We start from the raw sequence: 18,985 nt of genomic DNA on the forward strand, positions 1-18,985 counted from the left end.
TCAGGTCACTTTGGCCCCAATGCACTCTGTCCCACTGTCTTCTGAGGGGCTGGGAAGCAAGCAGCCAAGTCAAAATCAGGGGATCAGACCACCCTGATGCCCAGCTGCCCAGCCATGAGATCAGAGGGTCATTTCCTTCTCTGTGTCACTGCGGCTTAAGGAAAGAAGATGTACCTGTTACCAGCCACAGATGGACAGGACAGTGACTGTTAAGTCTGAGAGGTGTCTAAGTCTCTGCATCAACAGTAGAGAACATTTAGCATCACACTACCAAAAAGATGCCTATGACCGTTAGAGGCAGGGAGAAGATGAGAAGGGTGAAAATAATGAATCGCGTCTGTTCAGTCCCTGACATTAGGGTTTACTGAAGTCATTGCCAGAGAGGCAGGAAGGGTCCCCCTAAGAGAGCCCAGACCCTTCCAGACCCCCCCGGCAAGAAAACAAAGGTTTTCACTCCTAACTTCAATCAAGGAAGATGGTAATTATTTTTAAAAGAGCCTCTCAGGAGGCCTCAGTGCCAGCCCCTAAGCACAGCTGCAGGGGTGTGTTGTCGGCCCAGGTCAGCTGGGGGTATGTCTGCACCACCTCCTGGCTATGAGCAAGCTCTATGGGCCTGATACCCAGATCCAGTTTTACTTATTCAAATCATGTTGCTGGCCACTTGACCTAGCTGCCCCTAAATGAACGCCCCCAGTGTTTGCAGAAACCAGCAACTCTCCCCAGAGAGGGAGGAGGCAAGAATACTGAAAATGCCTGTTTGGCCAGGTGGCAGAGGCGGTGAAAACTCCGTGTGTCCTGAGGTTTCAGCCACATGTCACCCAGCACTGGAGATTGCCGAGCTAGCCAAAGGCAACCCAGAAACACAATATCCTATAAAAATTCAAGCTATTTCCTCCCTTTGGCTGGAACCCATTCACTTTCTAAGTGTTCCCGGACATCTCTGAAAGAAACAGTTGTGGACAGAGCAATAGGGCCTGGGGGTGGGGGTATCTGTCCTGAGTTCTGCCCCTAGTAGCTATGAATGTTCAGGATGGTCCTTAGCCTCATGCCAAAAAGGAAAACTAGCCATGAGATTCCTCATACTGTGGACTTACATGGACATGATTTCCTTGTCCCAGAACTTCTGGAATGGGCCTCACATGGCCCATCCAATGTAGTCTGAAAGTTTTCGGTCTTTGTACATTAGTTTTGTTCCCCTTGAAATGTCTACACCAGGACTAACCGTGGAAGTCATTCAACCTGCATTCAGTTGGTGGTGGGACCGGTCACTCTTGAGGACAGCCCATCTGCTGGCCCTGACCATCAAAGTCCACCCTCCCCACCCATGAACCTCTATATTTTACAGAGACCCAAATGTGCACTGCGCTTGTGACCTAGGCATCCCTTCTGCTCTCTCACCAGAAATAGCAGCCATGAGAAATGCTAGACTCGGGGTAAAATGGGCTCCACAGAAGGCAGGGAAGAGAGAGAGAGGCAGGCTCCAGAGTATTCGGTGTCACTCTGGAACCGCTGAAGTAAACAAGCCTTAAAGCCCTGTGCTGGTCAGCTAGTGCTGCCAGAACAAAAGGCCATAGCCAGGGCAGCTTTAACAACAGAAAACTATTTCCCCTCGGTGCTGGATGCTGGGAATCCAAGATCAAGGTTCTGGCAGAGTTGGCTTCTGGACGTCTCTCCTTTGCTGACAGACAGCTGCCCATTGGCTGCCCCTTTGCAGGGTTTTTGTGGCCCTGGTGTCTTTCAGTGTGTCCACCTCCTTCTTCTCCTCCTCCAGGACGGCCTTGAACTTGATACAGCCAAGGTGACCTTGAAGTTCAGATCCTCTATCTGAGTCCTGGGATTATAGGCATGTGCCCTCACTCCTAAGGATCCAATTGCAGCTAGACAAGCACTCCATCCATGAGTTACATGCCCAGCCACTAAGCCCTTCCTATAAGGACTCCACTCAGATCTCTGGAGAGCCTGGGTAAACAGCTCGGTTTACCTTAAGTAGCTTTGTAAAGGCCACATTTTATCATAACTAACTTGACTAAGTTCCTCTGTCATTTTAAAATTTTATTATACTTACATTTATTTTCACTGGTGCATAAAGATATTAATGTTACATGAATATTCTTCATATTAGTGTGGTAATATGTCAGGTTTCTTTATATACCATAATATTAAACCGTACAAATTTAAAATCAATATTAAATTAAAATGTCCTATTTCTAAGTATATTCCATTCTGATACTGGGGGATGAGGCTTCAGGGGATTTGTAGAAGTCATAGTTCAGCCTACCACACCTGGTATACCTCTATACCTCAGAGCCTTCTGACAGCTCAACTGTGAGCTAATCCCTCTACTATCTAAGCAAGCCCCCCCCAAAAAAAAAAACACTGTCTGGTTCTTGGAACATAAATTCCCACAAACCAACCCAAGACCTCACAAGCTGGTCTAGTCATACCTTGGAGCCCTCCCAGTTCACAACAGAGAACACAAAAACTCACTTCCCCATGCTCTCTCTGCTTCCCCCAGAAATCAGAAGGCTTCTTTTCCACAGCCAACCTCCAGGCAGAGCTTCCTTCTAACAGTTCTGAAGTCACATCCAGCCTGCCCATCTAGACCACCAAGAAGGGAAAAACAGCACCAAGCCCCACTGCCCCTCCACGACAATGCCAAAGCGACAGTAGCAACACACGAAAGCAGAGACCCATTTTGTAGAGCCTGTTCCGATAACTCTAATAAAAGTCGCTAAACACAGGCCTCTCCATGCTGATGGGTGGCACTGGTGTGTGGCAGGCATTACCTGCCTCCTGCTGGAAGTGTACACCATTGCCCCAAACACATGTCCAACCTGTTTTTATCTGGTTAAGCCTACAGATCTGCCATTTTACAAGTAACATAAAGGATAAAGGGACATAGTTAAAACACAGTGGGAAGCTGGGTGTGGTGGTGGCTCACACCTGAATCCCAGCACTGTTGGATAAAGAGGCAGGAGGATCACAGACAACATAGAGTAACCTATTGTGCACAGCAGAGCCAGGGCTACTTGGCAAGATGCTGACCCAATAATAATAATAATAATAATAATAATAATAATAATAATAATAATAATACAAACAAGTACAAACACAGTGGGAATGCAAGCAGTAAACCCAAGGTGAAACTACCTGCTATTCAACCAAAAAAGTTACAAAGGAAGGAAGGAGCCAGGTAAGAACCCACAGGTTAAAGGAGATTTAAAGGACAGAGCCACTGAACACAACATGTGGCCCTAATTCATATCCTGAATGAAACAAACAGGGAAAAAAATGTTCTGAGATAATGTTCGAAATCTGAATGCTGATTGTTTAGATTATACTAAAGCACTGTTAACACTCTTTGGTTGTGATATGCTTCTGCGATTAGATTTTATTAATGGATCCTAATCTTTTAAAGGTATGCAAGTAGGGGGCTGGAAAGGTGGCTCAGGGGTTAAGAGCATTGACTGCTCTTCCAGAGGCCCTGAGTTCAATTCCCAGCAACCACATGGTGGCTCACAACCATCTATAATGTGATCTGGTGCCCTCTTCTGGCACGCACTGTATACATGATAAATAAATAAATAAATCTTAAAAAAAAAAAAAAGGTATGCAAGTATCCTTTGTCTTATGGGGGAGCTTACATCCCAACAAACTCATGGTAAATAGACAATATTGTAACTTGGATGTGAATTCATCCCACCCAGCCTACTGAAAGTCGTAGTTAGTAACAGAGTACTCTAAAGTGGATCATTCCCTGGGTGATCAAGTCAGTGAAATATTTGCTGAGGATAAAATTTGATGTCAAACTCACTTCATAATAGTCAGAACTGGGGACTAGGAAGATGGTGAAAGAAAGAAGCCTGGCCCTGAGCGATCCATTACCGAAGCTAGGTGGCATTCCACAGGGATTCACCACACTACCCTCTTTATGTATACTTAGAAGTTTCCCCGACTGCATTTAAAAAAGAGAAAAAAAATAAAAGTTTCTCTAACAAATAGAAAGAACCCAAAGACAAAGCCTGAGTCTAAACTCTTTACCAAAGTCCTGGTGTTATTATCAGGACAACTGGCTTGCCAATTCACACTTTTTACAAATATGAACCTTCCCAGAATGCTTAAAAATGGCATGACATACCTTCTTTTCAAATGCTACTGGGAAATTTTGAAGCACAAGCCAGAGGCATTCCACAGGGTTGAAATAAGGAGTTGAGACACAAAAAAATACTAAATAAATGCATGAATAACATACTGATTGTTGTCGATGCCGTGCAAGTCTTTAAAAACTTACTCATCCTGGGCTGGAGAGGTGGCTCAGAGGTTGAGAGTGCCAACTGCTCTTCCAGAGGTCCTGAGTTCAATTCCCAGCAACCACATGGTGGCTCACAACCATCCATTATGAGATCTGGTGCCCTCTTCTGGTGTGCAGATATACACGGAAGCAGAATGTTGTATACATAATAAATAAATAAAATCTTAAAAAAAAAAACTTACTCATCCTAATTTCTCTGATCTTAGTAGTGGATGCCAGAGATCCACAATAATAGACTATTTACGTAGGAATGTGAAGGTTTCATATAGCAAACAACTGTTTGCTATAAAATACCCAAACACAGATATTTGTCAGATCTTATAGAATAACATATTACTCCCTTTAATATTAAAATATACTGGATTGGGGATATAACTCAGAGGTAAAGTGCTAATCCACCATGTACAAGACACTGAGCTCACTCACCAGCACTGCAATAATAATAATAGTAATGATAATTAATAATAATAATTCCTAGACTTATGGTAAGAGTCAGGGGAAATGGCAGAGAAATCACAAAAGAAAGCAAATGAATGTAGCTTTTGTTACTGTAGACATCCAATTCAATTTGCATTCAGACAAATGAGGAATAATTTTCATTTGGGTCATGCTTTTCTCTTGTGGCTTGAATATGAATGGCCCCCATAGGCTCATATATTTGAATGCTTAGTCACCAGGGAGTAGAACCATTTGAAGGATTAAAAGGATTAGGAGTTATGGCCTTGTTGGAGAAAGTGTGTCACTGCAGGTAGGCTTTGAGGATTCAAAACCCCATGCCAGGCCACCACACACACACACACACCCCTCTCCTGTCTGTCCTTGAGGATAAGGCTGGGTACCTCTCCAGCACCATGTCTGCCTGTGTGCTGCCATGCTCCCGGCCATGATGATAATGGACTAAGCCTCTGAAACGGTAAGCCAGCCCCCAATTAAATGCTCTCTTTTCTAAGAGTTACCATGGTCATGGTGTCTCTTCACAGCAGTAGAACAGTGACTAGGAAGGACACGTACATTAAATGTTATCTGTTGTTTTTCTGGATTCCAAATTTAACCAGCTATCTTGGATTTTTACTTGCTAACTTTGAAATTCCTAAACTAATTGCGTTAAGTTTGAAAAAAAATGACTCCTTCATAATAATCCAGCAAGTCAACAAAAGAGCAGGGAGGGATGCCAATTCTCAGGCAAAGCATCCACCCACCCAGAGCTCCAGAGAGGAGGTGTGGTCTCAGAGTCTCAGGCCTGGTACGAGGGAGGTGGCCAGCAGATGTGGTGGGGAAAGGTTTTAAGTTTGGATGTGCATTGCTTCGGAAGAGAGAAGAGGCATTCTCCCCATCAGTCAGCAGCCCCTTCCTTTGTTCTTGTTCCTAACCGTGGAGCCAGAGAGATGCTCACTTGCAAGGTATGGGTGAGGACCTCAGTTTGGATTCCTAGGACCCATGTAAAAGGCAGCCAAAGGTAGAGTTGATGGAGCACAAAATCCCAGTGCTTCTATAGCAAGATAAGATGTACACCGTGGTAAACAAGAGACTTCGTCTCAAGGGGGAAAGGAAAAGCCGTCATCCCAGGGTGTCTTCCGACCTCCACGTATGCACTATGACACATGCATCACACACTCTCATACAAACACACACACATACATGCACAGGCAAAAAGATATTTCTAAGTATTATTTTTAGTATCAAAACAAACTTATTGTGATCAATCTAAATGCATTGTAATCTTTTATGAACTTTCCTATGTGTTATTGAACATATGCAAATCGATCTTTAAAACCCATGTACTATTTACACAATGGAGAATGGAGTACTACTCAGCAGAAAAAAAACAATGGAATCTTGAAATCTGCAGGAAAATGGATGGAACTAGAAGAAACCATTCTGAGCGAGGTAACCCAATCACAAAAAGACAAACATGATATGTACTCTCTCATATGTGGATTTTAGACATAGAGTAAAGGATTACCAGCCTACACTCCACACTGCCAGAGAAACTAGTAAACAAGGAGGACCCTAAAAGAGACAAACATTGTCCCCTGGAGAAGGGGAAAGGGTCACGATCCCCTGAGTAAATTGAGAGCATGGGAAGAGGGGGGAGGGAGCTATGAGAATGAGAAGGGAAGAAGAGGAAGGATGCAGAGGTCATGAGGGAGCAGAAAGGTTGAGTCAGGTGATGAATAGAAGAAAGGATATGTGATAGGTAGGGTTTTAGTTGGGGGGTGGTAGGGGAGGAAGGGAGGGAGAAGGGAACTGGGATTGTCATGTAAATCAATCTTGTTTCTAATTCAAATAAAAAAATGATAAAGAAAAAACTTTATAACACATAGCCACAGCATGGAAAAAAAAAAAAAAAACATGTGCTTATCACACAATTACAAACAAACAAATAGAATTACCAATTCCTTGCAATTCTTCTATGTCTCTCCAATATAGCCTTCTCCATCCTCACCCTCTCACCCTAGAGAACCAGGAATGTGACCATTATATTAAAATTATCCTTACTTTTCTCATGCATTTTCACATCTATTTGTACCCCCTAAACAATGTATGGCTTCTCGAATACCTTTAACCTTAACAACCTTCATATAAATAGTAGCTGGGTCTATGCATTCTTCCTCGCTGCACTATTGTTCAAGCTCCTTTTACAATGAAATTAATCAATTTAATCATTAAATCATTGTGTTTGGTGTCATATAATAGTCCATTATTTGGTTATACCATGCCTTTTTTTCTATTCTTTTGTTGATAAATCATTTAGCTAGTTTCCAGTGTTTCCCTATCACCAAATCTATTATGAACATCCTTGAACACATCCCTTCACGAAATTTAAGGGCATTTCTCTAGGGCATATAACAGGGCAGAATTACAAGGTCAAGAAGTGTGTGCAACTCCAACTGTAATTCTACAAAGTGATCGTACTAATTTATATTCCCACCAGTAGCAATAAATAATTTTTATAGTTACGTCCTGCTGAGATTAATTGAAAACGCTCCTTTAAAGTAGAGTGGGTTCAAAGCCTGCTCAAAATGAGCAGGAGACCTGGTGCTAATAGTTCCTAGCCTTAAAAAGCAGACCTGCCATGGGCATGGCTAACAACGACGTAGACTGGATCTGCAGGTTATCCATGAATCAGCCTGGACTGACACTTGCCACAAGTCACAAGAGGGACAGGAAGCAACTGCTGCGCCTGCCATGAGCTCAGGGGGTCTAGGCAGGCAGGGGGAAGATAGCCAGCAGCTGTGATAGGAGAAAGACTACAGGCTTGAACATTGCTGAAGGAAGATAGCATTCTGAGCAAACAAACGCAGACTCTGCAGCATTTGGCAGAGGGTCCAGAGAAGTGGCACTGGTGTCTCATCCCATGCCTGTTTTAATTCATATTATTTTCTTGTAGGATTCAAAGATGTTCATAGTACATAAAACTGGTCTAGTCGTTGCTAAAATGCACTCTTCCTGCACAGCACAACCCACCAACTCTTCCTATATGAACCGACTTTCTTCTTTTTGCACAAAGAGAGTCATATATTCTGGTTTGCAGTTTACTTTTGTTTTTAATTGTCCAATATATCTTTATAAAGAAAGAAACCATCCACATTTATTGAAAATTCCATTATTCAATAAACATTCACTAAGCACCTGCTATTGGGCAAGGCAGAGTCCGGAAAAAAAAAAAAAAAAAAAAATTCAGCAACTTTACCATAAGGGACTGCAGACACAGGCCAGGCCACAATAACAACCTCATTTGATGCATGCTTTCCATGGACCAGCAGTTGTACTAGACCATTAATGAGTATGGCAGGCAGAACAAGCCCCACTCAGGATGCCTGTGTTCCGATGCTCATACAGCTGTGTTACGTGGCAAGAAATTAAGGATGCTAATTGGACAACCAAAAATTAGTCTGTACCATCCAAGGAGACCTGACACTATCACAAGGTCCTTCATTAAACAGCAAGAGGCAGCAGATGAGCAAGATGGCCCAGTGGGGGTGGGGGGATCTTGACCATCATTGCTAATTTTGAAGGTGGAAGGAACCATGAACCAAGGGCTGTGAGCAGCTCCCAGAAGCTGAAAAGGGGCAAGAAAGTGGATTACAGAACCAAGCATAGTGGTGTGTGCCTGCAACTCCAGCACTTGAGGTAAAGATGGGTAGGTCAGAAGTTCAATGCTGGCCTCAGATACATAGGGTATTCATGAAAAGCCTGGGCTACAAGAGACCCGGTCTCAAAAACAAACATCTATGTCACCCCCTCCAGGGTTCATGGAACACTGAAGAAAGGGAGGCAGAGATCATGTAAGAGGTGGAGGATGGGGCAGAGAGTGACAGATCACTTCCATCTGGACATGACAAAGCCACTGCACTCTTGAGCGCTCCGTGATTGTAAATATCCATACAAGACTGGGCCCAGCAACATTCGGACAGGGAAGGGGAAAGGATGGTAAGACTGTACACACTCCCCCCACAGATATAAATACCAGTGCCCTTAATGGCTGCTGGGGGGTGGCTCGGACATTTTCTTCAGGATGTAGCCACCGGTAGGGTGTCCAGGCTCCTGTAAGCAACCCCTGTAAGCCAATAACCGGATTAAACTCAGTGGGTAGAGAGACAGAAGAGAAGAGAAGGGGAGGGGGGTGACCATAGAAAGTGGGGACGAAGAATGGGACCAGCAGGAATGGGGGGAGCAAGAAAAGGCTATGACGGTGCAAATATGATCACAATGCATTATATACATGTATGCAAATGTCAAAATAAAGTTCATTATGTGTAATTATTATACGTTTTTCAAACCCAATCTAGTTCCACAGGTCTATTAACCACATTTCAAGTGTTTAATAGCCACTGTAGGTGTGGCTAATGTCAGACCCCTGTTCCATTGGACAGCACCACAGTCGTGGCTTTTGAGCTGGTGGGTGGCTCTGTCCTTTCCTAACACCCAGCACCCCAACCTCATATTTTCTACTGTTATTCGCTCCCCCACACCAGGGATTTGAGAGCAGACACATTATGAATAACCACAGCAATTATTTCAAACCCTAGGCTCTGTCCAGGAGAGATGCTTGTGACCATTCTCCCAGGACTGGGCAGGTTGTTCAATTCCTACCAGCTTGCCTTGCAAGCCAGGACCTGAATTTGACCCTCAGAATCCACAGTTTTAAAAAGCCTGGTATGGTGATGACTTGTAACCCCAGCACTGAGGAGGGCAGAGGCAAGAAGATCCCTGGGCTTCGTGGGCCAGCCAGCCAAATCCACTTGGCAAGTTCTAACCTAGTGAGGGACCCTGTCTCAAAAAATAAAGACGAAGCCAAGGTTGTCTCCTCTGGCTTTCACGTGCACTTGTGTGTATACACACATACAAAACAAATCCTGGGTTTCTTACTGCCAGTGCCTTAGAAATATCAACCTTATAGAATCTTATCTTCCACCTATAAGCTGATTTTATGGGTGGGGGGCAAGGTTGCTCACTCATATGAGGTATTGGTCAGGTTTCAAGTCACCTGACATACTGCCTGTGAGAAAGCTCCACTGAGATCAGAGCCGTCTTTTCTGCTGAGTGAAGGGTGCCCCACACTGGGCCCCCAAAGGGAGGTGGAAGCCAACCAAAGCATTACTGGGAAGTCCACAGAGCTCCAGACCTAACGAGCTAAGGCAGTGGCCACAGGGAAGACTAATTTGTGATCTAGCAATTGAGTTTGGAATGATGTCAGACTGAAAGAAAAGCCAATTCTCTGATAGAATGACCTGAGGTGTGTGTGTCTTCATGGAAACGACTGGAAGCATTCGTAGAGACCCAATTCTCTCATCCCCTGGTGACTAGCAGCTGTGCAGAGCACATACTGTGCACAATGCTAACCCTGTTTGTCAGGCTTTGCAGCAGCTCCGATCAATTTTCTCATCAGCAACTCAACTCTTGTCCTCTTCCAAACAGCTCAGTGACAAACACAGAAGGAGGGGGCCTGCCACACTGACAGGACTTGCCACTGGCGGCCGTGCCAGAACTTGGCTGCCTGAACAATAAATCTTTATGTGGTCTGGAGAGAAAAGCCACCCTGTACCTGCTGTACGCAGGGCTATACATCCAACTCAGCCCCTCTAAAGTGGAGCGAAGGGAGGAGGTGGGACCCAAAGTCCCAGTCAAATGAGAAACAGGCCTTCAGCCTCCACTGCACAGAGACAGCAGCTCAGGAGCCACACCAGCTAGTAGATGCTCTCTCCTCAGCTGAACTAAGGGCTCAGATGCTTGTGGTTGAGACCCATCCTAGCCTACACACCGAAAGGGGAACCATGGCATCTTCTATAAATTTATAAATTACTAAAAAAAAATTAAACTTTAAAAAAAATATCTTCAGCTACAATAAAATTATCCTGGGCTGAACCAGCTGATGTCCATATCTGTGCTGGGGGCTGGGCCTGTTCTGGTCTAAACAGTCAATAACTGAATCAATGATAACACTCATTCCCCAGTGGGATCCGTTAGATAGCGGCCCATCTGGAAGAGGGGGGAGAAACAGAAGGAAGGAAGGACCTGAGACCCTGAGAACTAGTATTTGACCTTGGGTGCAAAGAACTGAATTAATCATAGCCCTTAGCTCATGACATCCTTTGATTCGTGCGGGGCTGTGTTTACCTTTTACTTAATCAGCTATTAGAACTTTAATAACTGAGTGAAGAGATTGGAGCCCACCCTTTCTCCTCACTAAAAGTACTGAAGCCAACCATATGTTTTCCCCACCAAATTAACCATTTCACCCCATCACCCCATGACTTCATTCCAAGTCAGCATCTATGTTACTTTGATTTTCTGTTTAACTCATTTTTTTTTGTAGCTACAGGTATTTCTTTAAAGGTTTTTCTTTGGGGGGAGTTAGTGTTTTTGGTTGGTTGATTGGTTGGTTTGGGTTTGTTTGTTTGTTTGTTTGTTTGTTTGTTTTCTGAGACAGGGTTTCTCTGTAGCTTTGGAGCCTGTCCTGGAACTTGATCTCTAGACCAGGCTGGTCTCAAACTCAGAGAGATCCACCTGTCTCTGCCTGGAGTGCTGGAATTAGATGCGTGTGCCACCACCACCCAGCTTAAAGGTTTTTTCTAGGTTCAGTTATTTATAAATTTACAAAAGATGTCACACTGCCTCTTTTGGTATGCTTCTTTTATTTAATATCACATTGCTAAGAGAAATCAACTTCAATCTTTTGTGTAGATGTACAATGTGTGTGTGGTTGTGTGTGTGTGTGTGTGTGTGTGTGAGAGAGAGAGAGAGAGAGAGAGAGAGAGAGAGAGAGAGAGAGAGAGAGAGAGAGAGCAAATGTACATGTTGAGATCAGAGAACAAACCTCAATTGTCAGTCCTCGTCTTCCACCTTGTTGGGGGGGGGACAGGGTCTCTCTTTTTTGTTTTGCCACTACAGATGCCTCAGTAGTTGGCCCAATCAAGAGGTTCTAGCTATTCTCCTGTGCCTATCTCCCATGTCTTGATAGGAGCATCAGAATTACAGACACGCACGCACTACCAGACCAGGCTTAATGTGGGCTCTCGGAATTTGAACTGAAGTTCTCAAATTCCCATGGCAAGCTCTTTACCCACGGAGCCATCTCCTAACCAATTTTACTTGTTGCTATTGCTCCTATGTTTGTCCTGAGTAGAATTTTTCATGGTGTGAATTCACCCCAGTTTATTCATCCCCCCGCCCCCTCACCACCAACTAATGGGCAGCTGGGCTCCTTCCAAGCTTGTGGTGATCACAACACCATGGCACACAGTTGCAGCCTGCTCAGCCGAGTTTCTCTAAGGCACACATGCCTGGGAGTAGAACTGCTAGACCACACCAAATGTGACTCCCCAGCTTCAGAAGGGCAGATGACAGCAACCCGGCTACGGTGCCTAGCACTACTTAGATGCCAGTTCCCTCCCCTAACCCCTTCAGTTTGGTTTCTTTAGGAATCAAATATCAGCTCTACCCAAATGTTTAAATCAAGTTCTTGCCTTATCCCTGGTACAGCATCTCAGGTGAATTCTCTTGTGTGGAAAAGAGGGCTGGACAAGAGGAAGAAAATCTAAGTGGAGCAAAGACCCTAGTCTAGACACTGAGGTAGGATGGTCCAGTGGGAAGAGACAGCCCAGAAGCTGTTTTACTTTTGACAAGTAGGAGACAGAAACGGAGGTTGCCCGTTTCCCTCCAAGATGCTCACTCGGCCTCTTCCGCCCCATTCTCCTCACAGTCACTGCATGTGCGGAGAACAAAAACCTGAAAACTGAAAGCCCAGTTTGTAAGTGGGTGATTTCAAATGACAGTGGAACATCCCCACACAGTCTGACGAGCCTCTGTGCCCACAAGCTGACTGTTTGCCAGTCTGACCAGCTCACAGATGAATTGGATCCCTGTTCTGCCTCAAGGATCTTGCAAGTTTCCTCATTTCTAAGACAGGATCAGACATGAAGTGCCCAAGGGATAACAGTGCCGGGAAAGAGGAGATGTTCGATGTAGAAGGACTCAAAAGTTAAGAACTGCAGAAGCCTTCTCGGAGACCCTGATGAAGGGGGGGGGCAGGGAGCAAAGAATATACTTAAACTAATTATGTACTCAGTTTCTGACTCGCATCCCTTGACTTTCCCATAGTCTCCTATTTCTCACTTTGGGGGTGGGTTGGTTTTTTGGGACAGGGTCTCTCTGTGTAGCCCGGCTGTCCTGGAATTCTCTGTAGAGCAAAAAGATCCACCTGCCTCTGCCTCCCGAGTGCTGGAATTAAAGGCGTGCACCACCAACACCCGGCTTCTCACATTTCTTAAATGTTTCCAGCCTCTGGTCATAGTCAAGCACCAGAGGAGCTCAGGGATCATCATTAAACATTCTTTATCTGCATTCTCTTTAGTTTTCATTCCACATACACTGACAGAGTGAACCTCTACCAGGTGCCTGGGACCTGTATTGAGCTCTGGATACATGGAAGGACAAGATGGCTTCAGTCTCAGCCCCTACCCCACACCCTATCTTCAAGGGTGGACAGAAGATTTAAAAAGACTATTCACTTGTCCTGCCCATCACTCAGACTTCATCAGCCCGTGACAGCCTCTCCCTTTCCCCCTTTCTCCCCTGAAACATTTTCAGGAAATTCTGCAAGATGAAAGAAATGACTGCCTGCTCCATAATTGAAAGAACCCGGACCAGCTTCCCAGGTAGCCAAGTGGCTCTCAGACCTCAGAGACCCAAGCCTCAGGTGCTTCCTACAGAGCAGCCTCCAATCTGATACTTGATAGCTGGTGGTTTCCAGAGTCAAACAAATGTCAGGAATTTTATGAAGGAAGGCAGGAAGCAGAAACAGGAGCAAGGACTGGGGTCTAGGCCTCAAGGGAGCTCAATTAGTGAGTCAGATACTTAAAGCAAAAGGGCATGTTCTCAGTTTCCTAGAAAGCCAGCTGGGAAAGATGGCAGTCCTTAAGCCTCTGTCACTCAAAAGATTAAGAGAGGAGACAAGACCTCAGGGTGCCCAAAGGGAATTCTGCAACAAGCCAGATGTTTCTGCTCTTCCTGTGATTCCACTGCTCTCAACCAGAGCCACGTTTCTGGGGCCACCAAGAAGCCACAGAAGAGAGATGGTATCTCTTGAGGCAGGGTTTAAATCCAAACATAACCCTTTATCAATACAGATAGAAAAAGATTCCTCCACAACCTCCCCTGGTGTGTTGGGGTTTAGAATTTTCTCACAGAGTCATCCTGCCCTTTAACTGGGAGCCCACACTAGTCCATGCAAACCTCTCAGAGCCATACATACACCATGTGGAATTCAAACAAGGCAGTCAGCCCCGTGTTTCATTTCCTTGCCTCCAAAATGGGTCTAAAAAGACCACCTCTCTTGTTCTTAAGAGATTGCATAAAACGCCAAGCCCAAATGTTCGTAACTGGTGGCTCTTACTGTTGCTCATAATAACTGTTGCTCACAGAAACACATGCCTAAAGAGTGTTGCTTCCAGTCTAGAGATGACTCAGTAGTTACAAGCACTGGCTGCTCTTTCAGAGGACCCAAGTTCAGTTCTCTGAACTCAAGTAGGGCATCCCACGACTCCAGTTCCAGGAGATCTGATGCCTCTAGCCTCTGAGATCAGCTACACTCACATGCCCATATTCCCTACAGATATACACATACACGTGTAACTTAAAAATAACAATTTTTTAAAAGAGCTGTGTCTCCTTAGAACATTCTAAATTTGTGTAAGACACACACACACACACACACACACACACACACACACAGAGAGAGAGAGAGAGAGAGAGAGAGAGAGAGAGAGAGAGAGAGAGGCAGAGAGAGAGGGTGAGCAAACCTATTTACAAGTCCTGCTTATGTTCCATCCCTTTTGTCAAATTAACAAACTAAAAGAAGTTGTCGGGAAACTTAAAGCCTGTTTGCCCTAAAATCCTAACTTTCTCCTAAAAGGTGCTTTCTCCGGTTCCAGGAGTTAGGGAAGGAAAGCCATATGGCTTGAGACATTAGACATGCCCAGCAACAAGCAAGCCCCCCACCATTTGTCGGAGGGCCTCTCTCCTTTCGACCCTCGTGTGGGCGGGCATCCAGATTGCAGTCGGGGTGCTCTGGTCTGCATCTCTGTCTTGACTGTTCCTAATTATTGGAGGGAACGCCGTGGCTCTCTTTTGCCTGACCTCAGAATTTAAGAGCTTCGAGCCCTCATATCAAACCATCAGCTTCATTTAAAAGGCATGCTCATCTGCATCCATAAAAGTCGCTCCTGGAGCCCTGACTTGCCCCAGCTTTGGGAATGCTGTCGAGGATTTATGACACACCCTGGATCTAATCTGCCGCACTTTAACTGCTGCTGTTGCACATCTGGTCATAAAAGCAAGGGCCGGCCCAACACGGGGACAAACACTTTTCTTTCCTAAGTGGCTGCAAATCTGATCTCCCAGTGATAGGTGGGCTCAGATGTAATCAGCCCGGCATCTGGGCAGTCATTAAGTTGGTCAGGTTTTGCAAAGCTTTTCTTCCATGCAGGACAGCTATAAAGATGATTCCCGCATAGCAAAAGCCAGGAATAAAGAAGCAGCTATGGGGACAGGTGGTAATGGGGCTAGCCGTTCAGGAAATGGGGCCAGAGGATATTCAGGAAAGAAAGCACAATTTGGTTGAGAAGCCAACCTTATTTGTTCAGAGGTCCCTGCTACTTTCCCAGGGTGGTTCCCCTCAGGGTCCGGGCAGACTGCTACCGGGAGGTCCAGGCTCTGATCTGGTGCTTGCCCAGAGATTGACTCCCTAACATATTGTCAAAGGAACCACTAGGTGGTTTAACAAATACATTTTTAAGGCAGTGAAATTTTTTTATTAGACCAATAGGAGGGGGCAGGGAGAGCAATAATTTAGACCAGAAATGTACACAATGCTGCCGTTTCCCGTTTTACAATGCCCTGGACAATCCGTCCTGTGCACAGAATTGGCACATTTTGTGTGGTTCAGAAACTCCAATCAGACCAAGGTTCAACCGATCCAACCCAGGGGAGGAGATTCTGGAATTCTGCGCAGCTTTCCCTCCCGAACTTCACAGCTCTCCACCCACCCCTGCCACTCCTCCAGGGCCAAGCCGGCAGGAGGGGGCATTAAAATTATCTGCTGTGGGTTTTACGAGTGGCAATTGCTTTTTAAAACAACAACAACACAAGGTCCTTGTGTGGCTCGCGAGTAACCTAAAACTCTCTAGGCAGAGTACCCTCCCGCCCCCTCTACACACACACACACACACACACCCTCTGCCTGCCAAGAACGCCAGCCCAGTGCGGGGACCGGTGCAGCGACACCATGGGGAAGCTCTGCTCCAGCCAAGGCCGAGCTCCCACCGACCTAGGAGGCGCCTCTGGGGGGTTCTTGAGGGAAAAGATTCGGGAGGAGTTGGGGGAAGAAAACCCACTGGTGACAGGTAGTGGGAGTCCGTGCTGCTAAAAAAAAAAAAAAAAAAAAAAAAAAAAGCGGGGAGCAGGGGTAGGGAGGGGCAGTGAAATTTTATTTCAGCAACTTCTCCAAGAGGCCCTCAAGGGACTAGACAGTAGAGTCAGGGACAGGTCTGTCACCTCCCTTCCCCCTCCTGTAGATAGATGAACAGCCCAAAGACCCCTCTCCCCGCGCAGGTGGGCGCGCGGCCGGGAGACGCACTTACCCTGGGGCCGGTGGTGCGGTGGCCGCCGGCCGGGGACAGCTGCACCAACACCAGCAGCAAGTGGGGCATGAGCAGGCGGACGCGCGCGGGCAGCATGGTGCCAGCCGAGCCAGGCAGCCGCTAGCGGGCAGCGGGCAGGGGGCGCGGGCTGGCTTCAAAGCGCTTGGGGCGGGGGCGACCCTGGCGCCGGCGGGGTGCGGCCAGAGAGCCTGTAGCAGGGGCTGGAGGAGCCTGGATGCCGGGGGTCACGGTCATGAACGGCGGAGTCCGAGAGCAGGAGCGCGAGCGTGTGCTCTGCGCGTGGCGCCTGCTGCGCTCGGCCTGGCCGCGGCCACAGCAGGTTGGATGCCGGAGCCTGGGCCATGGGAATTCCCGTTATAAACCCCGGGAGGGGAGGGGCGGGGCCCGGCGGGGCTGACTGACGGGTCGAGAGGCCTGTAGCAGCCGACCCTACGGCAGGTGGAAGCCAATGGGAGAGAGACGAGAGGGGCGGTTCGTGGTCAGCCCCCCACCTTGGAGCTGCACTGGTTTCCCGGCCCGAGTGGACTCCAGCAAAGAGGCTGGGATACGGAGCAACTTTCTCTTGGCGAGTCGCTGGGAACCTCCGAGCGCTCCAGCAGACTCAGCCCCTCCAGAATGGTCATCTGGCTAATTAAGGAAGCCTTAAGCACTTATCGGGTTAGCTCGTCTGCTTGAGTTGTAGCAACAGCTCCGTGCAGAAAGGAGGGGAAAATAGCTCCGTTTTCCAAGTGACACAAAGACCTTGAGAAATGTTTCCCGGTGGCCACAACACCAGGAGACAACCTGGGAAGCCACCAGGGTGCCGCCCACAGCGTGGGCTGTGACCTTCGTTGGAAAGAGGAGTGGGGATGTTCACTTCTTTCAATAAAATAAAATAAAATCTCCTTATGCGTGGCATCCGAGTTCCACAGCGGCCGCCTTGGGAAGTCTCACAGAGGCAAAATGAGGCCCCCTGAGGGTCTGATAATGCGCACCTGTGGCCCTAGGGTCCACGTGACCTGGGATCAGAACCAGGGAACCCCGTTTTACCACTCTAGTCTAGCCTCTCTGTGGCCTGGCAACGCTGGAGAAAAAGATCAGAGGAGCCCTGGTCTCCTATGGGGAGGAGGACAAGGCATAAACGGAGGAGTGGTTTGTGAGAGCAGAAATCCTAGACACCTCCGAGGAAGGAGCAATCTTTTCTAGGAACCCAACCTTGGAGAGGAGAGGATATCTTGGCCCTAGGCAGACCCTCCAGCTGGAGGGTCTGCCTGCAGTGGTCCCGGGGGCCAGCCTGGACATGGTCACAGCTACATCCCATCAGCTCCTCGACCCAACAAGGTGTCTGCAGCCTTCCTCACAAGGGACCCATGATTATCTCCAAATGTGGAACACGGTTCTCTGTGATTGGTTTCCACCGGTCTGGGCCCGTCCCTTGGTGGAGAGAGATCCATTTCTCCAACCAGAGTGCAATAAAACACAGGCTTCACAGCTCCCTGACTGCCCTGAGAGGTCCTGACAAAGACTAGCTCTGCTCCCTTCCAGGTTCCCTTCTCGGTTATATGAGCAAGCTTCCCAAGGGGCCGACACGCACACACACACCCGTCTGGCTGCACACAACCCTCACTCTACAGCCGTCTTTCTGAACAACAAACCAGAACGCACCACTCTGCTCAAAAGGCTTTGCACCTCCCCCATCGGCCTCAGACAGAAATGCCCAGGCAAGAAAAAGGGTTACTCCGAACAAAATAAAGAACATCTCTAAAAAGAAGCGTCATTTTTCAGGCTTGAAGCCCGCGCCTTGATTAGCCTCTAGAGCAAGATCCCACCACCAACACGGGGTGGGGGGGGAGGGCAGGGCAGGGGGGAGGTCTCAGGTCTGCCATCTAGTGGTAAAACCTTGAACAGGACTCATCTGAGATCTATTCCCCCCTCTGTAAAATGGGAGTATTTAAACAGCATCCAGGCCATAGGTGTTATTGGCAAGACTAAAGGAGATGGGGTAAGCAAAGCCCTCATAATGACATATGAAGAAAAAAGGCCTACTACTTCACGGCTTCTTTGTGCTTGGGATGATTTTACACATAGAGCAAGTATTTCTACTTTACAGGCAGGTCAGCGGGCAATGCATGCGATAGACTTGTCTGGTGGCCTCATCTGGTTAGATGACAGAGCCAATTTTGTAGGCTGGACTCTTGGAGTCTTATCCTATCTATGTCACGTGCAGTCTCCTCTCACTGTATCACTGGGAATTTCTCTGGAGACTCTGCTTTGACAAGCACCAGGGGGGAAGACATAGGCAGCAAAGGTCGGGCCTTCCTGGAACAGTCCTTGTGATTTAACCAGCTGGACTTGGGACACTCACTTGTCCAGCCCCGAGTGTGCATGAGGCACTTAGGCAGTTCCCATGAACTTTCAGTGTTTCCCCACAAGGGGCGCAGCAGTCTGTAGGTTTCTCCAGACTGCCACCTGGCCACATGCAGCCATGGAGCTGATCCACGGCCTTCTGGTGTTGGAATTATTGAGAAAA

At 47.0% G+C, this 18,985-nt stretch overlaps 1 protein-coding gene across 1 annotated transcript in view; it reads right to left on the reverse strand.

Moving 5' to 3' along the window:
- The window catches only part of Smoc1 (SPARC related modular calcium binding 1), a 152,713-nt gene extending 136,162 nt beyond the window's left edge, over positions 1-16,551 (reverse strand). The window contains exon 1 of the mRNA XM_035445868.1: positions 16,456-16,551. Within this exon, the coding sequence (XP_035301759.1) occupies positions 16,456-16,551 (96 nt within the window). The remainder of the gene's footprint in view (positions 1-16,455) is intronic.
- Between the last annotated feature and the right edge of the window lie 2,434 nt (positions 16,552-18,985).

This window comes from Cricetulus griseus, chromosome 5 (assembly GCF_003668045.3).
Source record: "Cricetulus griseus strain 17A/GY chromosome 5, alternate assembly CriGri-PICRH-1.0, whole genome shotgun sequence".
Classification (NCBI taxonomy): Eukaryota; Metazoa; Chordata; class Mammalia; order Rodentia; family Cricetidae; genus Cricetulus; species Cricetulus griseus.